The sequence below is a fragment of the Acipenser ruthenus genome, chromosome 39 (assembly GCF_902713425.1).
Source record: "Acipenser ruthenus chromosome 39, fAciRut3.2 maternal haplotype, whole genome shotgun sequence".
Lineage (NCBI taxonomy): Eukaryota > Metazoa > Chordata > Actinopteri > Acipenseriformes > Acipenseridae > Acipenser > Acipenser ruthenus.
The window spans coordinates 2,965,845-2,986,826 of NC_081227.1; the positions used below are offsets into that span (position 1 = coordinate 2,965,845).

Consider the following 20,982-nt stretch of genomic DNA (forward strand, 5'->3'; position numbering starts at 1 on the left):
TAACCAATAGTCCGCTCAGTCTAAGGTCTGAGGTCTTTGGATATGATGCTTGAGACAAGGGTGAGATGCACTGTGACCAAGGAAAAAAAAAAGCCCTAACAGGGTTTTCTGAGCTTTTTATGGAGGTAATGTCAAACTCGATGCTGTTCTTTAAATATATTGCCAATCCTAAGGCCTTCTCCTAAGTGCCTGAGATTGATCCACACTTCAAAACCCGAATCCCGCTGCCTCTCAGAGGTGATCTCCATTCTCTGCTATTTATACGGGGGCTATCTTGGTGCAGAGGTGTGTCCGTTCTCCACACTCTTAATCCCAGGCCTCCCAAGCTAGTTCTCCTCAATTCCAGATGGCTTGGCACGTTTTGCCTGGAGACTGCACACACTTCACATGCAGCCCTTCAACAATCCGATTAGTTTTGGAGGGGCCTTTGATCTGGGCCCTGTTTCAGAAACCTCAGATCCCTGAGGAGAGCAGCTGGCTCGCTCCTGCGGTTCTGCCAAGCACTGTGCCACATTCACTTAGCCACTTCCACCTGCTGTACTGTATGCATCCTGACGCCACACTCTTCTCCTAGCAGCTGTTTGTTCTGCATTGGCATTGACACTTTCTTATTCATTAGACCCTACAGGCTCTTACTAGCGATACCAGGGGTTTGTTGTACTGGGTAGATATTTCTTTAGTGTCATTTCTAATGTCAAAAGTATTATTGCTGTTATAAGCTATGGGATGCTCATTTAGGATTTTAACATTGTTTTTTTTAGTTCATGTTCTCCATGTGGTATGTTATTCAATGCATTAGCTACAAAGGTGTGCACAAACCCAGACCTGAGTCACGTACCATACCGTTTCTGGGCGTAACATATTAGGTGATAAAGATGTAACATCTCTTTTGAGATGTTTGCAATCTGGCTCTGCCGGGTAAAACTCAGAGCCCCTCATTTTTGTCACACTAAGGTATCTGCGCTGCTATAACAAGAGGGTCCTCTGCTTAGAAACCAGATGAATGTGGAACTAGCTCCCCACAGACCACAGACCTCAGCACCAGCGTTTTTTCACTATTTAATAGCAGATAAGCGTTTTCGGGTTTTCAGTATCACCATCAAACAGAATTGATTGTTTTTGACCCAGCTGGAAGGATTTTGTGCTTGTTTTACTACTTTACATCTGTACTGTGAATTTATTTTCATTGATTTTTAATTTCATTGCAATATATCTTGTATTCATGTCAGATTTTTCTCCCAATTGTTTTTCCATGCGGTCACGTAGCTACACAGCAGAGTACAATATGACATATTTAGTCTGCAACTCACAGCTAACTGTAGCCACATCTAGGGCCCTAGTTGTATTGTCTCAATATACTTCTGTTATTGTATTGAGATGCTGTGTCTGTTTAAAAATATATAATTATATATAAAATAAATAAACAAATGCATTTTAAGTAAACTGAACTAAACCATGTGGTAGCCTGGTTGCCTTGACGCTTTGGTCATTTCTCATTGGCTGTGGCATTAAACTGATAGAACACAAGATTTCAGTGTATCCTTGTATCTTTACTTTCTTCACTCATTTGGATTGAACTGCAGAGGTTATGTCAAAGATACTAGTGACGTGGTATTTTGATTCACTTTCCCCATTTAAACCAACTCGCTTGGGGTTGTGATCTTCTTCACACTAGCTGGCCATCGATTTATGGAAAACAATTTAAAAAAAAACTTTATTTATTATATATTTTTTTAATTTGCCATTTGGAATCGACAGCAGAGAAGGGAAAAGGGAATTGTAATATAAACCTTTGCTGCCAGTAGAGTTTGAGGAATGAAAGCCTGTCAGTATGACAAATTGCCTGTGTCGTATGTCCACTAAACGTTGATTCAGATGAAGCAAAGTGGGACAAACCTAAAAGAGAAAACCACAGGAGTACAATAGCCAGTTTCTGAGCTGTCCATTTTTATGGGCCAACAGAGTTGTGCTTGGACTTTGATGACAACTTTATCTCTGACAGATGCCTTTGACCTGCTCCACAGAAACAAGTGTACAAAATCACAAACAGCCACGAGAACAGTGCATGATTAACACCTGGCCATGTGGTTATTGGTACTGTTTCTGCATAACGTTCCCCAATTTGGTCCGAATCAGGTTATAATTTGCAGGTTCGGGCTCAGCCCTGTTTGAACACAGTTTGCAGTACCATAATCACGAGTACTGTCCACAGACATATAAAGCGACAGTTAAGATACTTTCGACTAGAAGGCTTTCTCAATGTGGTGCATAGACAGTGGGAATACATAACTTGCTAACTAACCCAGATGTGCTTTGCTCGTTGCATCGCATGCATTGCACTATTTTGCAGCACCTTTTTAATTGCATGAACTTCTCATTTCACTCAATGTTTCCTGCTGGTAAGAATTACCCTTAGGCACTCAAAAAGCCAAGCACTGCATGTGATGCAAAGACAGACAAGGGGGTCACGAAACCATTGATTCTCCCTTTATTGGATATCTCCTGCTTACAGATTGCAAAATGACACTTGTTGTCAAGACTTGATAGACTCTGTAAATGAATTCTTAGATTTAGTGGGTCATGTGGTGTTAACCTGAAGCACTGTGAGATCAAAAACAGAAATTGGAACGGCTTACCCTACAGTCAAGATGTGCTGTAAACTGGCTTAAGAAAGTAATATAAACCGTACAGCTTCATATGCTTCAGATCAAGTCATTTTTCAGAATACCAATTGCTGTCCTGTCTTAGACAGATCAAGCACATGCAGGCTTCTAGAAATTGAGTTTTTAACAATACTTCAGAGTATTATAGTGGTGTACTGCCAATACCAAGCTGTTATGGTTCAACTCAAGCACATGTAATGTCTTGTATAAATATGTCTTTGCAGTAATGCTGAAATAAAACATATTATATAAAGTGTCAGCTTGCGTCAGGACAAATAAAAAAACATACAGTGATACAGTGAACATAGACAGACAGAAAAATCTCCAATGTCTGTCTGCCATCAAACTGTATACCTGTCTGTCTATCTATTTGTCAATTATTTCGCTGGCTTGTTTATGTGCTCCTTCTCTCCCAATCTCATCTCATAATCGCATTACCTCTCTCATGCAATTAAGCAGCAGGCGTCTCAGGCTGTCCAGACGGACTGAATTAGCCAGAGTGACGGGCAAAAAAAACCCTAAAAGATTACATTTCTCTTCATTTGAGACACAATACTAGATGAATGACGCTCTGCGGCCGCACTTACAGGCCGTAAACGGAATTCCCGTCAGCAAAGAGGGGAGCTGTGATTACCAGCAGCGATAGCGCGGCCCCAAATGCATTTTGATCATCAAATGAATTGAATCCTGTTTGAGGTGACAAACGGGAAGCTGTTGCCCTTTATTATAGTACTTGAAGTTACATTTGGAGACATTAATAATGAGAGCAGCATAGGTTACAGGGTCTCAATTCAATGGTTACATCCAATGCCTACAAAGATGATATGCATGTATGAGGTTGTACATCTATAAATATAATAAATAAATACATGTCTGTGTGAGGGACTGTAGTGTAGGTTTCAAACTGTACAGGTTTATTAGAGGATTTTCTTTAAGCAGACAGTCATCATTGACTCCCTGTTTGTTTCTATTTTGTGTTTGAACTGGAAATGAAGCAGTCTCGTCCAGGTCTCTCTGTATCCGGCCCTGAGTCACTGAGGTCTTCGAGCCCTGTATGTAAACAGGAGCAGATACTCTCTCTCTCTCTCTCTCTCTCTCTCTCTCTCTCTCTCTCTCTCTCTCTCTCTCTCACTCTTCCCCTTCTCCTACTCCCTCCTTTCTACTGCCCCTCTCCCTACCCCCGTCACTGACTTAGCCTCCCCTTCCCTCTCGCTCTCTTTTCTCAGTGTTTTTAAGACCCCCTGAGTAAATGAGCAGACAGGAAGGATATAGTGTGTCTACCGCTCAGGGTGATTAGCAGGGCAGACCTTAGAAGAATGAAAGGAGTGAAATTACATTTTCACAGCCCACACTGCTCTTAAAACCCTTGACTAGAGCCTGACCCAGTCAGCACTATCTCGGCTCAGCAGAAAAAAATGCACTGACGCCCGATGACCTAGGATCAAGGAATCAGCTTGGTTCCATTATGTGCTCACACACACACACACACATCCTCACACGCACTCTCACACTCACACACACACACACACACACACACACACACACACACACACACACGCACACACACGCATACACACACACACACACACACACACACACAATGCTCGGTTGTTGCTTGGGGGGGGTTGAAATCTTTCTCTTTCTTTGGTTCTTTGTACATACTGCTTTGAGCTGGGATATCGTCTGTGCATGTATCTATTTGTTCATTATATTCTTAGATTGTATATATTTAGCAGGAAGGATGCCTGTGATGTTCAAAGGGGGAAGAGGTTTCTAAGGGACCGGCAAACCAAAGGCAGTCACGATCCCACAGCAGTGCTCGATATCACTTAACATTCAATAACATTCAGAGGGTAAAATGGAAATAAAAGCAAAAATGATAATTCATACATGCTTCAGTCAGGCCTGACATCAACCTGCATGACATCAGTGGGGAAAAAAGACAACAGACACCTAATTAAACGTGAAATAAACCAGCTATAAATAAATACTCAATCTCTTTGGAGGGCTCTTAAAACAAACAAAAAAAAAATGAAAAGAAAGAAAGTGTGGGTTGTTTTGAGTAATTATACAAAGAGAGACTTCATCCAACTGTCAGCTCAATAACCGTCTGTGTGTGCCTAGCAATGGTGACAGCATGAGCTTGGATCTCATGAGACAAGTGAACCTCAGTCCTTCATGGGATCTCTGCCCTCTCACACTGAAACCGTTTAAATTAGTTTCACACGCAAGCAAACTGAAGGTAAGACTGCTCTTTATTCACCTTATTATCCTTGTTTATTTCTGCCCTTGGTAACACTTTCCATTAACATTGACATGGCAAGGATAACTCACCGATTCTCAGGGAGTGTCGGTCGCCAGCGATGCTTCTCACCCACATCGCTAAAAACAGCAGAGGAGCCCAGGCTGCGAGCATCTTCTATGAATCCTCATGGGGCCTCCCCAGGGTGTTCCCGTGTCATAGCTACCTGTGCAGAGAGACAGCAGAGACAACAGCGCCACCGTCAGACACTTCACACGCAAGCAACACTCGAATCACTCGCACACATCATGTTTATATATATATAAAGAACACAATTGTCAGAAAACAGTTAAGTGTTATATCATACAAAAAGATTTACACATTAAGTACATTGTAACTATGCATAACAACATTGTAATTACGTGTAAGTACACATGTATTTACTAAGTAATGACTGTGTAAATACGCAGTAATTAGACACCTAATGTAAAGTGTTTGTTTTTTGTAATGAAATGTTAAGTTGTAAATAGGTTAAGGTTTTGAAGTGATACTGTATAATGTTATATTGCCGACGGTAATAACGTTTCTTCCTCCCTCTTTGCAATCGAAGCCAGCGCGGTTGCACATGACTCCTACCCTATCCCATTACCTGAATAATAATGCACAATCATTTACTGCATTCACAAGCATGGCTTCAGGTTAGCAGTGAGGGATGCTGCTCAGCACATACTGCCTGCCGGGTTTGCCTTCACCATTTCTCCTTCTGTTAAGGTCATTCGCTCTGCTAAGTGCTTGGTATGAGAAGGCAATATACCGCTGATCAATGTAACCTCCAGTGTCCATGTCTCCTGTAACTACATATCCTAGATCTAGAAATTGCCTGTTGATCCAGTTCTGGTGCTGTGGACTGCAGATTGACAAATGGTTGGGTTTTAAGGGGTTACACCTGACAGGTGATGTGTGTCTCGGGTGTGAATCCATGTTCAGATTTCGGTTAGAGCTGAGATCTCCATAGAGCGCAGCTGTGAAAAGCTTTCAAAAACACATTGCCCGCGTCAGAGGTAACCAGTGAATTTTGAAAGAATTTTAATTTAATATACAGTATGTATCAATTTAATAAATGCATGTAGATCACCCATTATCAAAAATCACCAAAATGCAACAGCGATGGTTGGTGCGGTTCACAAATAACTGCAATTAAAAGTTTGGGTTGTTTTCATTTCAGTAATCATTTTTCTCTCCATAGGAACACACAAACCGGGGGCTGATGCGCAGCAGGAGATGAGCTTTGGGAAAAACAGACAACGCACAGTGACAAAGAAGGCTATTAAGGTTCGGAACGCTGCGTTGACAAATAGGAATACTCAGGGTTTATAACACAAACCTATCTGGGAAATCCCGAGCAATTTCCACTTTCCATTTCCCTCTAATTTGTCCTGCGTGATTCCCATCCTATTACACAAGCCCTGCACCACCGGAACAGATTAAGCACTGGCAATGCTGTTTCATATAAACAGAGAGGACTCGCACTGTAAATAACAGCTATGTGCTCGAGCATGTCAATGGCTTATTAGCACTGACAGGCAAAGGCGTTGCAGAGAAGGTTTAAATACTGCAGGATCCGCCCTTACAAACGTTTACCACTGTATATTTTGCACAGTCATTTTGCATTTCCCCTCCCACTTTTCCCACAGTTATACTATGCATTTACTATAGTCTAGCATGTTTTGCCGTGTTGTTTTTACCATACTTCCCTGGGCTTTACAATGCATGCCTATGCTTTACAATGCTTGCCTATGCTTTACCATACTTCCCTGGGCTTTACAATGCTTGCCTATGCTTTACCATGCTTGCCTATGCTTTACCATGCTTGCCTATGCTTTACAAAGCTTGCCTATGGTTTACCATGCTTGCCTATGCTTTACAAAGCTTGCCCATGCCTTACACTTTGCTGTTCTTTCACTATAGTAAACTTGTAAAAGAGACATTCAAGCTTGGACACAAGCCCTGTGGTTCTCAGCACAGCCCCAGCAGACACTTGTTAGAATCTAAGTAGCATAACAATTGCCATCAATGGGCATCTTAGCAGACAAGTCACAGATGGGATCCATGGAGACGATACTACCTCTTTATCCCCTGTTAGGATGGACTCTCCAGGGCAGGCTTGAAGCATGCTTAGAGGTTAAGATCACGTAGCTTCTCTGAGGACCAAGTGGATATCCCAGAGTCTTCAATCAAGACCCAGTATGAGAGCACGGTATCACAGAGGCTCACCCCGTGTTGTCCTGCCAGGAGTTGACACGCAGCGGTGATCCAAGCACTTTAAGTACCAGTTCATGACTCATCCACGTGAGGGTGAGGCGTTTTACACAAGCAAAGGTGCCACGTCTTACAAACTGATATTTAATTCATGTGATTTTAATGTGAAGTCGAGGGAAAGTATGTTAGTGGTTCCCATTGGAGTTACTGACACTCGTTACACAGTTTTTAATACAGCTATCCATTTAGTGCAGGTGGCAGGAATGCCATGTAATTATATATGAATTAAAATACGATTTAATCAATTTATCAGACAATTCAGACATCGGAAGCCAAAGAGCGTGCAGCAGTTCAGCTCGCTTTGCCAGCAGAACAGGAAGACTGTGAATCAGGAAATCAGACATCCATTGAAATAGCAGTGGAGGACTTTTATTTGAACAATTAATAGCAATATACAGTCACATTTGTGGCTGCTTTTGGCAGCAGCCCAATGGCTTTCCTTCCTAAGCCCCAGCCTCTACAAGACTGAATGCTAGTTGCAGTCTTTTATACACACCTGTATCATTTAAAACAAACTAAAGAATTCATTAACCAATCAAGGCTCCACAGTTTTCTCAGTTTCAGCCACATTCTCAGATGGAAATTAAGTATTCAATCAAGGCTCAAAGTGAACCCTTTCCTGAGCACATTCACAAAGTAACATGTAACACATTTAAATATAACAATAAAGACAATACTGTTATTGATGTAGCTGGTGGAATAATTATGCACATTTCTACTTAGAATAAGGGAATGAATGAAAACTAGTAGAACAGAATAAATAAGCGATCGGCATACAATAAGACACACAAATAAACACTATTGCATGCGAGGGGTCGTCACCTCATCACATAAAGATCAGCTGTGAATGTCCACTACAGTAATTTATACATATCCACGTTACATTGTATTTGATGTATTTCACAGTGTGTTCTCTAGTTTTCTTTATATGTCATTCAGGCTGTACTTTCATTGTTTCATTATCAAGGTGTTATTATAAAATTGTATTTTTTTTTTTGAAAGCTGTGATGGAGTTCATTTTGTGATGGAGTTCATTCTTTTGAAGGCTGTCTGTACTTGTGTTGGAGAGGAGGTGGAAGGTTATTGCTTTCCTTCATTCTTCTCCTACCTCGCTGACATGATCATCGGGTAAGGAACGGAAAATACAGCAAAACACAGCGGCGACGCACGGAGCACAGTTAGACCACGAGACCTCGTCTCGTCTCCTCCATTGCCTTGCCATTACGAGATGTCAGTGTGTAGCAGAGGCCTCACAGGCCTGCCGAGATGAAACAAATTGGAAATCAATAACTGGCTCTCCTGTGACCGGCACACATATTGACCGGAGAGACGCATGGATTTGTCATGACCGGTGTCCGGTTTTGAAAAAATGGAAAGTTGGCAACCCTAAGTACAATAGCTGAAACGATTTACAAAGAAAGAACACTGAACCCCCCCCCCCCCCCATTTTGTTTTTTACACTGTTCATGATGTGTTAACTGGATTAATATATAAAACCTGCACTCCGTTAATTGCCTTGGCTTAGTGCCAATGCAATTGAGTTGCACTGAGTTGCAGTCACACCTGCTACCTCTCCACCCACAATGGTAATCTTCTCAGCACTCTAACACAGATTGACTTAAGGTCCCATTTTCATCAACGCTGTTCACTCCAGGGTGTGATTCGACAAACCCAGCAGCAATACTACAAGAAACAGCTTAGATAGACAGCAGGCTCCTTTGTTTAACCTTCAAGACTTGTCGAGTAAACAGCTTTGATAAACACAGGCCACTGTGTTGACATCCAGTCTGTTTTATTTCTGTTCTATACAAACAAGTGTTGGGAATTGCACACCACCAGAGTATGACGTTATAATATAGAGGTCTGTGACTTGTAAAAACATTTCTGAATTATTAAAATGATAATCCAAAGACGGACGGAGATCTCCCTTATAATAAGGAGTGGTAAAGCACAGTAAAAGTGTAACCGGACGGAGGTTCTGTGTGTAAATAGAATCATTTGGCTAGAACAGGGATTACCAGTTGATCTCCAGCCCTCCTGATCAGTGGGTGAGTCGAAGAGGGATACAAAATGGAGGTGTAAATTGATCAAATGGGGCCAAACTTTTCACCAGATGTTCATGAAACCCTCACACGCCGTGCAAACCAATTAGTCATGAAAACAGTTTGCTGTAATTAGGAGCCGAGTCTTCCATCACTAGGTGGGCCTGTTTGTGTAGGGCGAAGCCAGGCGATGAAAAACAAACAATTCCAACTCTGCTCAGCCCACCCCGAAAAAAACTCCTAATTACACTCATTCATCTGAACTATACCCTGCGGAGTAGCTGTTCCCTTCTCTGTAACAGGAAAAAAACTATTGAGTGAGAAAGAAAGAAAGAAAGAAAGAAAGAAAGAAAGAAAGAAAGAAAGAAAGAAAGAGAAAGAAAGAAAAGGAAAGAAAGAAAGAAAGAAGGAAAGAAAGAAAGAAAGAAAGAAAGAGAAAGAAAGAAAGAAAGAAAGAAAAGGAAAGAAAGAAAGAAGGAAAGAAAAAAGAAAAAAGAAAGAAAGAAAGAAAGAAAAGGAAAGAAAGAAAGAAAGAAAGAAAGAAAGAAAGAAAGAAAGAAAGAAAGACGATATGATATACCGGTATTTTTCTCTCTATATATTTTTTTTATTAAAAAACATATAAAACATGTTCCTGACTGTTATTAATTCCCCTTTTGCCCTGCAGTCAATGATGTGAATTTATAAACAGCAGCAGCTATACACACCTTGAACGAAAACACACTGTACTTATACTAAAACCACACTGTACTAAAACCAATTTTACAAAACATGTCTTGTACTGTTTAGAGCGGTCTGAGCGTCTGAGATGGAGGTGATGTTCCCAGGGTTTATCAAAAGTTTAGCCAGCGAAAAAAAGAAAGACAAGGCTATTTAAGGTACCTGGTCTGAGACCCTGTTGAGATCAGGCACTTGATAGGTCAGGAGAGCCTTAGGGTTAGGGTTAGGGTTAGGGTGAAACACTGAAGGGCCAGGATAGATGGTGCTGTATGCATACTGTTGCATCTCCTAGTTTCTACCTGCTATGCACATTTCAACCTTTAAACCTTTATTTCCTTTTTTTGCTTTGCAACCTTCCTCGGGGACTCTGTGTTGCCTGCGTGAGAAAATATTCCTCTTTGTTACCTGTGAAATAAATCAGATGCTAATATGATAGCAGATGCATGCTCCACACCACATGCAGATGGAACGAGAGTGGTTTAATGTGTGTGCTTCTGCTGCTGCCCCTGAGAATCCCTTGCAAACGATTCCCTATATCTACATTGGTGTATACACACGGCACACACTGGGACAATAAAGCGCACCTCTGCGGGTCACAAAGCCAATATGCATAGTAAAGCAGAAGCAGCATGATTTGACTTTGATTTGAATGAATACAGGTGTTTGACGGGATATTAGAAACGGTTGCTTCTGGAGAGTTGTTTGGTAGCTTTTGTCATATTATATAAGAGATGCATTGCAGTCAGCGCTTTATTTATTTTTTTTACACCGGCTGTATTCTGATTGGTCACTACTAGGCTGCGTCAACCTCTGATTGGCTTAAAAAATAAAATAAAAAAAAATTGTAAATTAGGTGATTTCTTCACACCAGCGTTACACTTATGGAGAGTCCTGGAAGTTTTTTTAAAGAGTTTTTTATGGCAGTAGTTAATATTGAACTGGTGCTGGTACAGAGATGTCAGTAAAAAAAAAAAAAAGCAGTACATCAAACTTTTTTTAATGCTTTTATGCATAAATGTTTGATATTAAACCACAGCACTCCATTCAATCAATAACCCGATTAGATTAATTAGTGGCTGCTAATGCTTTCTATGCTGCGTATTTTCATTCACATTTTTTTTAAAAACCTTGCCACGGGTAGTACAACGTTCCAAGGTTTGGTTTAACCTTACAGAGGAAATGGGAAGGAGATCAGACTCAGAACACTTGTATCTGTTCAGCTGTGAGCTTGAGACACTCTTTGAATACGTTCCCTTGTAGGGACGGATATTTGTGTTGTGTTTAATGCATTCTTCATCTAAATAAACACCTGTTTTTGTGGTGCACATGTTTGTAATTGCAATGAAATGCATGTAATTCAGCTGCGCAATACATTGTGAATGTAATGCATGCCCCTGATTGGTTGCAGGGGTTCTACTGCATAAGGCAGAGGTTATAAATAGGGCAGCATGTTCTTTCAGCGCCAGAACACTGCAGAAATAAAAGACACTGAAATGCGGCGAGCCTATCGTTTGGAGAGCTCATTTTAAAAGGTGTAATAAACGTCTGACTCCTTTCTTGTGCAACTCCCACACTGCTGGTAAATACACGACAATTTGTTTCTACGAATGCTTGTGACTCTTATTACCAGTGTGCGAGCTGCTGGACTGGCGGGGGATTTTGATAAAACAAACAGCCCCCCAAAACAATGAAAGCAATTATTAGATCTATGAAGATAATTATGAGCAGGTACAGTGCACTGTATTTGCTGTGTTGTGCCATGTTAGGGAAGCACCCTTCTCGTAAGATAGTATTTAACTGTTTATGCAAGCACCAGATGTACTGTAACACAAGCGCAGGATGTAAGAAAGACGATAGGCATTGGGTTATGCTTGAATAGTCTCAAGTGTAGCGTAAGTAAACGTGCTTCCCTATACACTAACTCTGTCTTATACGTTTACCCCCTGGGGTGATTCACTGATCCCTTATTAACATATAAATACAGCGCATTAAGATCCTCAAAGAACCAGTTTATCAGTGCTGAAATTTTTACATCATTAAAATAACCCGAATTAGAGACTGCAGGAGAATGCGCTGCTAGCATTAGCTGGCCTCTGTGAGAATCCTGCACCTCAGCACCAACAGGTTAAAATGTTTTTAAAAGACGTATTTTCTTTTTCTTCTAGGGAAAATGAAGGGCATTTCATCTTCCTGACTCTCAACTGGAAAGCTGTACCGTGTTGATTTATTTCTCTGGGTTAGCCATTCGTTGGCTGTGATTACACCAGCCAAAGACTCAAAGACTCATCGCTCACTGAAGAAGGACATTAATGAAGCTCAAACGTGGTGGGAGCCTCTCGTGTGGCACCAGAGAGCTGCTAATACCCTCGGATAGATCACGTTATTACCATGAAAAGGGACACTGAACCGCTAAGAGGAACTTTCCATCTCATGCTTGCTTTTGAATTATTTTCCAACAGAATCTCTAAATCTGTACGGTGTAAGCTTTTGAGTCAAATCAGTGTATTCCCACTAGCTTTGCCTTGATGTGCAAGATTCACTTCCACACGGAAACTTTGCCCTGCTTATAGTGTGGTTACAGCATTGCACTGTATTGCATATTACAATGTAATTACACTTCTATACATGCTACAAAAAGCTTTGTCCCCCATTATTACAGAAACTATTTCGGCTCATTTCAACCCTGTAATCTTTGCAGGTGATTCTCTAACAAGGGAAATGACCTCACATCTATGATGTCATAATGGAATGATGGAATTCCCCATGCAGACGCTCCATGGCTTGAGTATGCCAGCCAGCATCCCTGTGTCCTTACCCTATTCCGCTCAGGATCGCGTTCTGTGTTCTCTCAGACAGCCTATAGTGTAATCACATCCAGCGGACAGCAGGAATAAAGCTGTGAATCAAGTGGAAATGCTATAACAGGATTTCAGGGAGATTAAACACCACAGGCTTTGAAAAAACAAATAGGGAAATAAACCTGAATAATACCGGAGCTCCAAAAGGGTATCAAATGGGTGGCTGATCACTAAATCCATGCACAGCATTCATTCAGACCTGTTCTAGATGACAACCAGCTCGGCACCAGAGCTTTCACTGAGTTTACAACTCTCAAATAGTATGCAATGCCAATGACTGCCCTCCCTTAACTCTGCAAGCTTGTTCACGCAGGCTTCATTGTGGAGAATCTAAAGCATTCTCAGAGCAGGCTAAAAGAGGGATGAACACAACAACAGGGCCAGCACAGGTACATCTCAATAGTGCAAGCACTAATACAAAGAGAGACCTAAGAAGTCCTTACTCAATAAAACAAAATAAAAATACAACAACAAAATAGTTCCGAACAATTACACTACATCCAAAAATCATGATACATCAATTCATATATCTGGTTGCTACGATAGAATGCATTTGAAGAGGCTGGCAGAAATCAATCTAATTAAACAGTGACCCATGCAATTCTAAGCACGTTGCAAAAGTCTTACTGCTGGTAATGTAGCGTGGGGGATCTCAATCATCCCGGACCATGGGCTGTCATTCAGGACAGGTTTTACCTGGAAGTCTTTATTTGTATTGCTGTTGTTGCTGTAGATCAGGGGCCTCAACCCTGGTCCTGGTGAGCCCCTATCCAGCAGGTTTTATAGGTGTCTTTACATCATCAGTGGCTGGAACACCTGTTAATCTTGACTAATTAAGCCAATAGCTGGTTCAATTAAGTAACTGGGAGATTGGTTGAAACAAAAACCAGCAGCCACAATAGCTCTCCAGGACCAGGGTTGGAGACCCCTGCTGTAGAAGCTATCTGGGTCCCTACTGGAGAGGAGTGGTATTACAAATAAGAGAGAGCAGCAAGTCTAGTGACCCCACAATGTGGCACTAAGGGGGTCCTTTAGGATGCATATACAGGTCAGCTGATGTCGGGAGTTAGGGGGGGGGGGAGGTTAAAACATGTACCCTCAGATGAGAATGATATCAGCATTTAAATCAGCATTTGTAAGCATTAAAAATATCTTCATTGGTGTGACATCATCGGCACACTGTCAACGATAATATAAAAGCCATTTTCTCTGAATATATTGATTTCATTGTACAGTATTACTACAACACAGGTGACGTGGATCCATTCCCAGCCTGCCCAAGCCCTTCTCTCATTACATATTCCCACTATCCTCATTTTTCAATCTCTCTCTCGGCAGACTATTTTCTCCTCAGTCTGTATTTTCTTATTTAATTAGTTCTTTAATGTGTTTTGTATTCTGATTAATGAAGCGCGTCACTGTAAAAGTCTGCTTGTTTTATCACTGTTGTTGATGCAGCTGCAGTAGCTGCTTGGTACTGTCCTGTCAGGCTCATCTTGTAAAAAAAAAAATATAATTACAATGTTATTATGCATAGTTACAATGTACTTAATGTGTGTCTTACAGTATTAAACTCATAGTAAAACCAAGAATGGATCAAACCGCTATGTAATGGAAGTCTTATTCCCATCCCTGCTAAATATTTGTCAGTTTGACTTACAGTAGATTCATATAGATGTACCTCAGTTTTAAGTTAACAACATATTAAAATAAAGCGTGACCCTTTTTTCTTAATTAAACTAAATCTATTTACTCCAAAAAGTCTGGGCCAGTATCTCAACAAGCAGCTTACAAGGCAGGATAGGGTTAATCTATTTTAGAAGGAAGAGGCCATTTCTCACATCAAGTGCTGTTTGCCCCAGAGAGTTGCTGGGCAGAGTGCTGTCAATGACAAATTACAGCAAGCACTGCTATAACCCTTACACCAATCTTCCATTGGAAACCAATGCGGTTTCGTTACCATATAGACTTGCTACATTTTGTATACAGTACAGCTGCACCCCTTGCTATAAATACACCACACCTGTGGCTTTGTAAAGTGTAATGGCTTTGCTTTCCTTAGTGATTCGTACATGACCATGATGGATTCTCCCGAATGGTAAAATACTAAATTAAATCTCAAAGCATAGTCGTATTCACCCAAGCGATAGGGAAACAGTTTTTTTTTTCTTAATATTGACTTCCTCTTTGTAAACCTTGACTGGGGAATGGACTGCTTGCAGACTTTTACTGTGAGAAATTCTGGAAAATAAGACCTGGCCAAGCTTCCTAGGTGATACATTCGGAAAAAAAAGGGTTGGCATACAGAAGCTCAAACCGATCATGAATTGACTTGATATCGCATCCCACAAACCAGTCTGCAGTACAAATAATTCACAATGCTGACATGCACACATGCACCCGCTGTAAAACACAGTGGGAAACGGGAACTGTTTGGCAGCAGAAACAAAGTGCTAAGGAGCAGCAATAGCATCTACAGTCCGGGGTGACCTGAAATCACTGCAGAGCAGGCAGACTGAGAGAGGCACTGTCAGCTCTACTGAAGAACACTGGCGTGGACTTTCATGTCTGATAGGAGGCCTGGCTGTTTATTGAACTGTAGTGGGAAATCATGCTGCGTTTGATGTTTCTATATGGAGAGGGCCCCGGGATAATCTAATTGATCAGATGAAAGGTGGCTGCTTTTATTGATTTCTTTGTTTCTTTCTTTGGTAACACTTTCCATTCAGCATCTCTGCTGTGTGTTTACATAGCAGTTACTTACAGTGTACCTATTTACACATAATTACCATGTTATTATCCATAGTTACAAGGCACTTAATGTGTACATCTTTTTGCATGGTACATGTAAGCACACAATTTTAACAGAAAAGGGTTAGGGTTAGAGTTAGGGATTGGGGTAAGGCTATATCATGCAAAAAGATGTACACATTAAGTGCATTGTAACTATGGATAATAACATGGTAATTATGTGTAAGTAGGTACTCATGTATTTGCTAAGTAAGTGCTGTGTAAATACACAGCAATTAGAGACACTTTTAAATTGCATTACAGAACAAAAAAAAAAAGTTTTTCCAGATTGTGTTTAATGAGCATGAAAAGCTGCAGCTTGCAAGAGGGATGTGGTTTGAACTATAAACCCTACCTGGGTTCATTACAGTGCCACGCTACTTGTTTTCCAGTACACCATTGTATTTGAAGTATAAAATACTAATTCATTCAAGCTGAAAGTGTCTAATTAGCGTTCATTAGCTCATCAGTTAATGAGCTACCAACCATTGTTAAAGACATTACAAACAGATTAGCTGACCTTGTTTTCTTTTCTTCTAAGTAATCAGCAATTAAATGTTTCACATTTACCTTATAATTTCATTTTCTCTAAATCATTGCTGACTAACCAGGCTCTTCAGTACTTTGTAGCCCTTGTAAAAAACTAATCTGCTCTTCAGCGGTCAGGATCTGTGTTGTAAAGTGCTGCCCTTCAAAAGCATATTGAAGGAATATTAACCAAAGCTTCAAAATTCACTTTCTTACCAACCACATTAGCACTGCACCTCCGTTTTTTTTTTCAAGAATCCAAAGACAATGGTACAGATGGTATCATCCATGTTAAATATTAACCACTTGATAGTGCCATGTACTATAAAATACCCTAATCTGATTGCAGCTAGACCATTGGAAGTGGACGACTACCTGAAAGTAAGGCTTGCATAAAGAGACCTCTTGAACCTTACACAGTATCAGAGATAGAAATTCCTAAAACAAACTTGACAAAATAATGTTGTTAGCACCAATCACTTTAATGTTCTACTTTTTTTATAAACAGATTTTTAAAATTTTTTTTTTAAATCAGAAAGGAGTACAAAAATGAACAATAATCATCATCCGGTCTCTATATACTGGTTTGTATCCTTTGTCTATCCTTTGTTTGATGGGCAGGGGAGAGGATGCAGACTGCACACAGGGACTGGAAGAATGGATTCTCTCGCAATAACGAATCAAAGCTGTGGAGTTTTTTATCCAGAACTGAGTCATGTTCTTAAACTGGATTTTAAAAAACCATTTGATTTACAGCAGCATTACATTCTTTGTATTAGAATCGGCTCTGCTGGTATAGTTTCACGCTATTGTAAAACGCCATGGCACCATTTGTCAAAGCTTATTACTTCAAAGCGGGATTTGAAACGCCTTTGTGGGAAAGGAAAATAAAACTGGCAATGTTACAACAGGAAAACAACACAGAAGGTTAATGCATTGACACTGGAGTCCCCTTAAAGGGCAACACAGCAGAGGCCATTCCCTAAGCAACATCTTTAAAGCTCTTTGCGGTATTCCTTTTAATTTAGAGTGCCCAATTATTTTACCACCGATTTTCTCCCCAATTTAGAAAGTCAAATTATTTTTCCCTTCACCGCAGCGATTCCCCCACACAGCTCAGGAGAAGTGAAGGTTCAGCGAGCGTCCTCCGATCCCACGATCCAGCCAGCTTCCTCTTCTACATGCAAGCGTCTAAACCACAATGCAAACGAGCCGGGCTGGTTTGCATCTGTGGTTTGAGAGCTTTTAACCATCTCACTGACAGGGGACTGGACAGAATCTGTAACGGCAGGGTATCACACAGCACTGCCCATTACACAAAGCACGATTACTGCATTTCACAAGAAAGACATCAAATATAAGACAGATCAGGCATAAGGCATGCATGGCTTATTTCTTATTCCACTGCATCCAAAACCAAAAAAGTGTAAGACACAATATGAATCCAAGGTTTTTTTTTTATTTATTGTGCAGAAGCTGTCAGGGGGGAACCGATTCACAGTTCCTAGTGTTATTAGATACACAAAGAAATACATTTTCTGTGTGCTACAGTACACTGGCTTGGGAATGTTCCAATTTCAGAGCACTGACCTTGAACTGCGAAAGGTGCTTTCAGTTTCCAATAACATATATACGTTTCTTACAGTTTACTTTAATGTCACGTTTTATTACACATTTCCCATGTGCGCTTTACTGTACATTTCTCATTGATCACACATGTACCATGCTTTCAGTACTGTATGCTTTGCGACACTACAGAAAGCCACAGTAAGCTTTTTATACACGGGATTACTCTTCAAACCGGCTTATTTTTTCCAGATGCTCAGGAATCCTCAACTGGAAAACCATCGTTACTCCAGTTAGTCATTTTAATCATTAAATGTTTTGTTTCAATGCGTGGCAGAGGAACCTTGGCAAGAAAGGGCTTTTTAACAAAGCCCACTTATCCTGTCTAAACAGCACAGGGAAAAACACAATACATTTTGAATCTGTCGCAGACTGCATGTGGTGCTCGCTAGTGACGGGTCTATTTGAAATAATGAGTGTGATTGTTTGGTATGAACCTTAATGGTGCATCTGCACTGTATCAACATTCAATTAGGGTGCCCTGTCACTTATCTCAACCAATTTTTGTTCTAAACATTAGCATTTTAAAAGATTCAGGGTATGCTCTACTCTAGCAGGTCAGAGCGGTTTATTATTATTATTATTATTATTATTATTATTATTATTATTATTATTATTATTATTATTATTAAGCCAAGAACACAACTCTGATCTTTATTTCAAGTTGAAATGCATTGTCATTGAGAGGCTTCATCACATTATTGAATGCCTCCACTACTGATAATCAAACTCAGAATTATAACATATCGATTTGAAGTTTAAACTAAAAATAAACAATCGACCGAAACACAAAAAAATACAATAAATGACAATGTAGGACATAATATAAACAAAAATGCCTGCGTTATGCAGCACACACGTCAGTGCTAGTGTGACGTCCCTCAGTTGGCACGGCAAATGGAATCCCTGACATGTATTGTGTAATATGGTAAAGCTCCGTGTTGCAAGTCAGTTTCAGGAACGATGGACAAGACAGCAGAGCAGATCTGACATGTTTTGATAGAGGGATGACGGCAGGCGTTTGGCTTACAGGTGCCAAAAGACATGACTCATTCTAGACATGGGTCATTCTGGAGAACTGACCTGGCTTCACATGTCCAACGATCTACTCCGTATCCCTCCAGAAAAATGTAAACACCTTGTCAAGGCTACTCCTTTTGTGATCCTTCTGTGTGGGAACATCCTAAAGCTCTGAGCAGTGCTCTATATTGCATTGAAGCCCCGAAGGGAGCCTGGGAGCAGGTATGTTGTAAAGACTATGAACCTCAGAGTGGGTCATCCTCCATGCTCTACGAGAGATCCCAGAGTTCCTGCATTGGGATAGCCAGCGCCAGCGGTAGAAGACGGCATGCCCGCAGGCGACATCAGTGAACAAATCCTTTCCCAGTTTTTACCACTAGACAATGAATCAATAATGACGGCCATTGAAAGCCTGACTCGTTTACAAAGGTTCTCAGCTCCACTGGGGTAATGTGAAGATTGCATTTTGTCAGTATAGGTCAGAGTTTAAGGGCTAGCTTCTCAAGCTCTCATATTGCCATTATTATCACATATTTTATTTCAGAAAGGAATAAGAATGCACCCAACAATGTTACAAAACCATTTTTCTTTTTTTTTTTTAAATCAAGGTAGAGGCTTGCAAGTAGTACAATGTTCCATTTCTTACTCATTTTATAATTGGCAATAGAGTTTGTTCCTTTTAGTAAAATGTTTTTCAGAGTCTTTTGTTGAATGAAGTTTTTTTTTTTTTTCAAATGTATAAAGAAGCTATTTTTTTATGGAATGTTCTCACTTCAAAGTTATTTGATTGGAGGGTCAGAATCAACCCTTACTCTCATGCCTGCTTCAGAAAAAAAATATGACATTTCAAGGACGCTCACTGTTAACACAACACAAGGCATTATTTCGGATCCAGCCTGCATCACATTTACTCACACACTCGCGTTTCACTGTAAAAAAAAAAAAAAAAAATCCAAAATGACGGCCAATCAAACATTTTGAACTTTCAGGTAGAAGTTTCCGCACCTTCTCTTTGTGTAAACCTCGGCTTCTCAGAACTCCAGTTCATCCACCTTCAAAAGATCTGTCCATCTATTTTTTAGTTTAACTGTTAAAGTTGAGCCTCTGCTGGAATTTCCAAAGCACACCATTAGATTCTTCAGAGTGACCTCCTGTATAAATAATGCACAGCAGTCTTCAGTTTGATATCCCAGTTGACTCCACTTGTTGCAAAAGCAGTTTGTTGGGTATAGGCATTTGATAATTTGTGGAGAGAGCTGGTGATATCAAACCGAAGACCATTATGTATATCCTCTGTTCTCTCTGAGTTCTACACACCCTCCCACATACTGTACGTCTGTCTGAAACTCCCATCCTCACTTCTCTGTCTGCGGAAAGAAATTGCCCCTGGAGAGACAAATTCTTTTGTTTACCCCGCTGTCAATTCCAGACACGCTCCCAGAGCATCTAGGACAAAGATTGGTTCACAGTGAAAAGAAAAACAACTTCTTTGCCAATACAATCCAAAAAGTGACATGAAACAGAGGTCAAGTCTATTGTGTGTTTTTTTTTTTTAAGATTATTGATCATCAGGGTATAATAAGGACACAACTCAAACTACTATGGCAACAAAAGAAATATGACATCAAATAATCTTCTTGCGAAAGGGTCCAAGCAATATACCAACTATGGTATGGTATGGGCTACACTATTACTACAAAATACATATATATATATATATATATATATATATATATATATATATATATATATATATATATATATATATATATATACATATATATTAACGTGCCAGCATGTACTATGATTTTCTTTTTCACACAACCTCCACCTCCCCACCATCTCAGTGGAAATACAGCCAACTCTCTCCCCAGAGGGAATGCTGAAACCTTTTTTTCCATCCTGTCCTCAGTCAAGCTGCACCTCAGCCAACATCCTAGCAAAAGAGATTTCTGTGCCAAGAAGGAATTCTGTATGTGTGTTTTTCTAGTGCTACAGGTAAGTTTATTTCAGCTGGTCTTGTCTCTGTGCCTCTTCGTATCATGAGTTAAAGCTCTGTGGAGAAGGTCTGGGGTTCTTTACAAAAACACCTTCTAGTTCTAGTGTTTCTGTACCGGTCTCCCCTCCCCACCCTCCTTCCACTTCCAAAAGTTAACATGAAGATTTCACAACAC

General features: G+C 40.4%; 1 protein-coding gene across 2 annotated transcripts in view; it reads right to left on the reverse strand.

Moving 5' to 3' along the window:
- Positions 1–20,982, reverse strand: part of LOC117397130 (glutamate receptor ionotropic, kainate 4) — a 155,599-nt gene that overhangs the window by 69,340 nt on the left and 65,277 nt on the right. The window contains exon 2 of one of the 2 annotated variants that reach the window (XM_059009669.1): positions 4,998–5,127. In XM_059009669.1, the coding sequence (XP_058865652.1) occupies positions 4,998–5,079 (82 nt within the window). In that variant the 5' untranslated portion in view covers positions 5,080–5,127. Of the gene's footprint in view, positions 1–4,997; positions 5,132–20,982 lie in introns of both variants that reach the window. The other variant, XM_059009668.1, reaches the window with a different exon arrangement.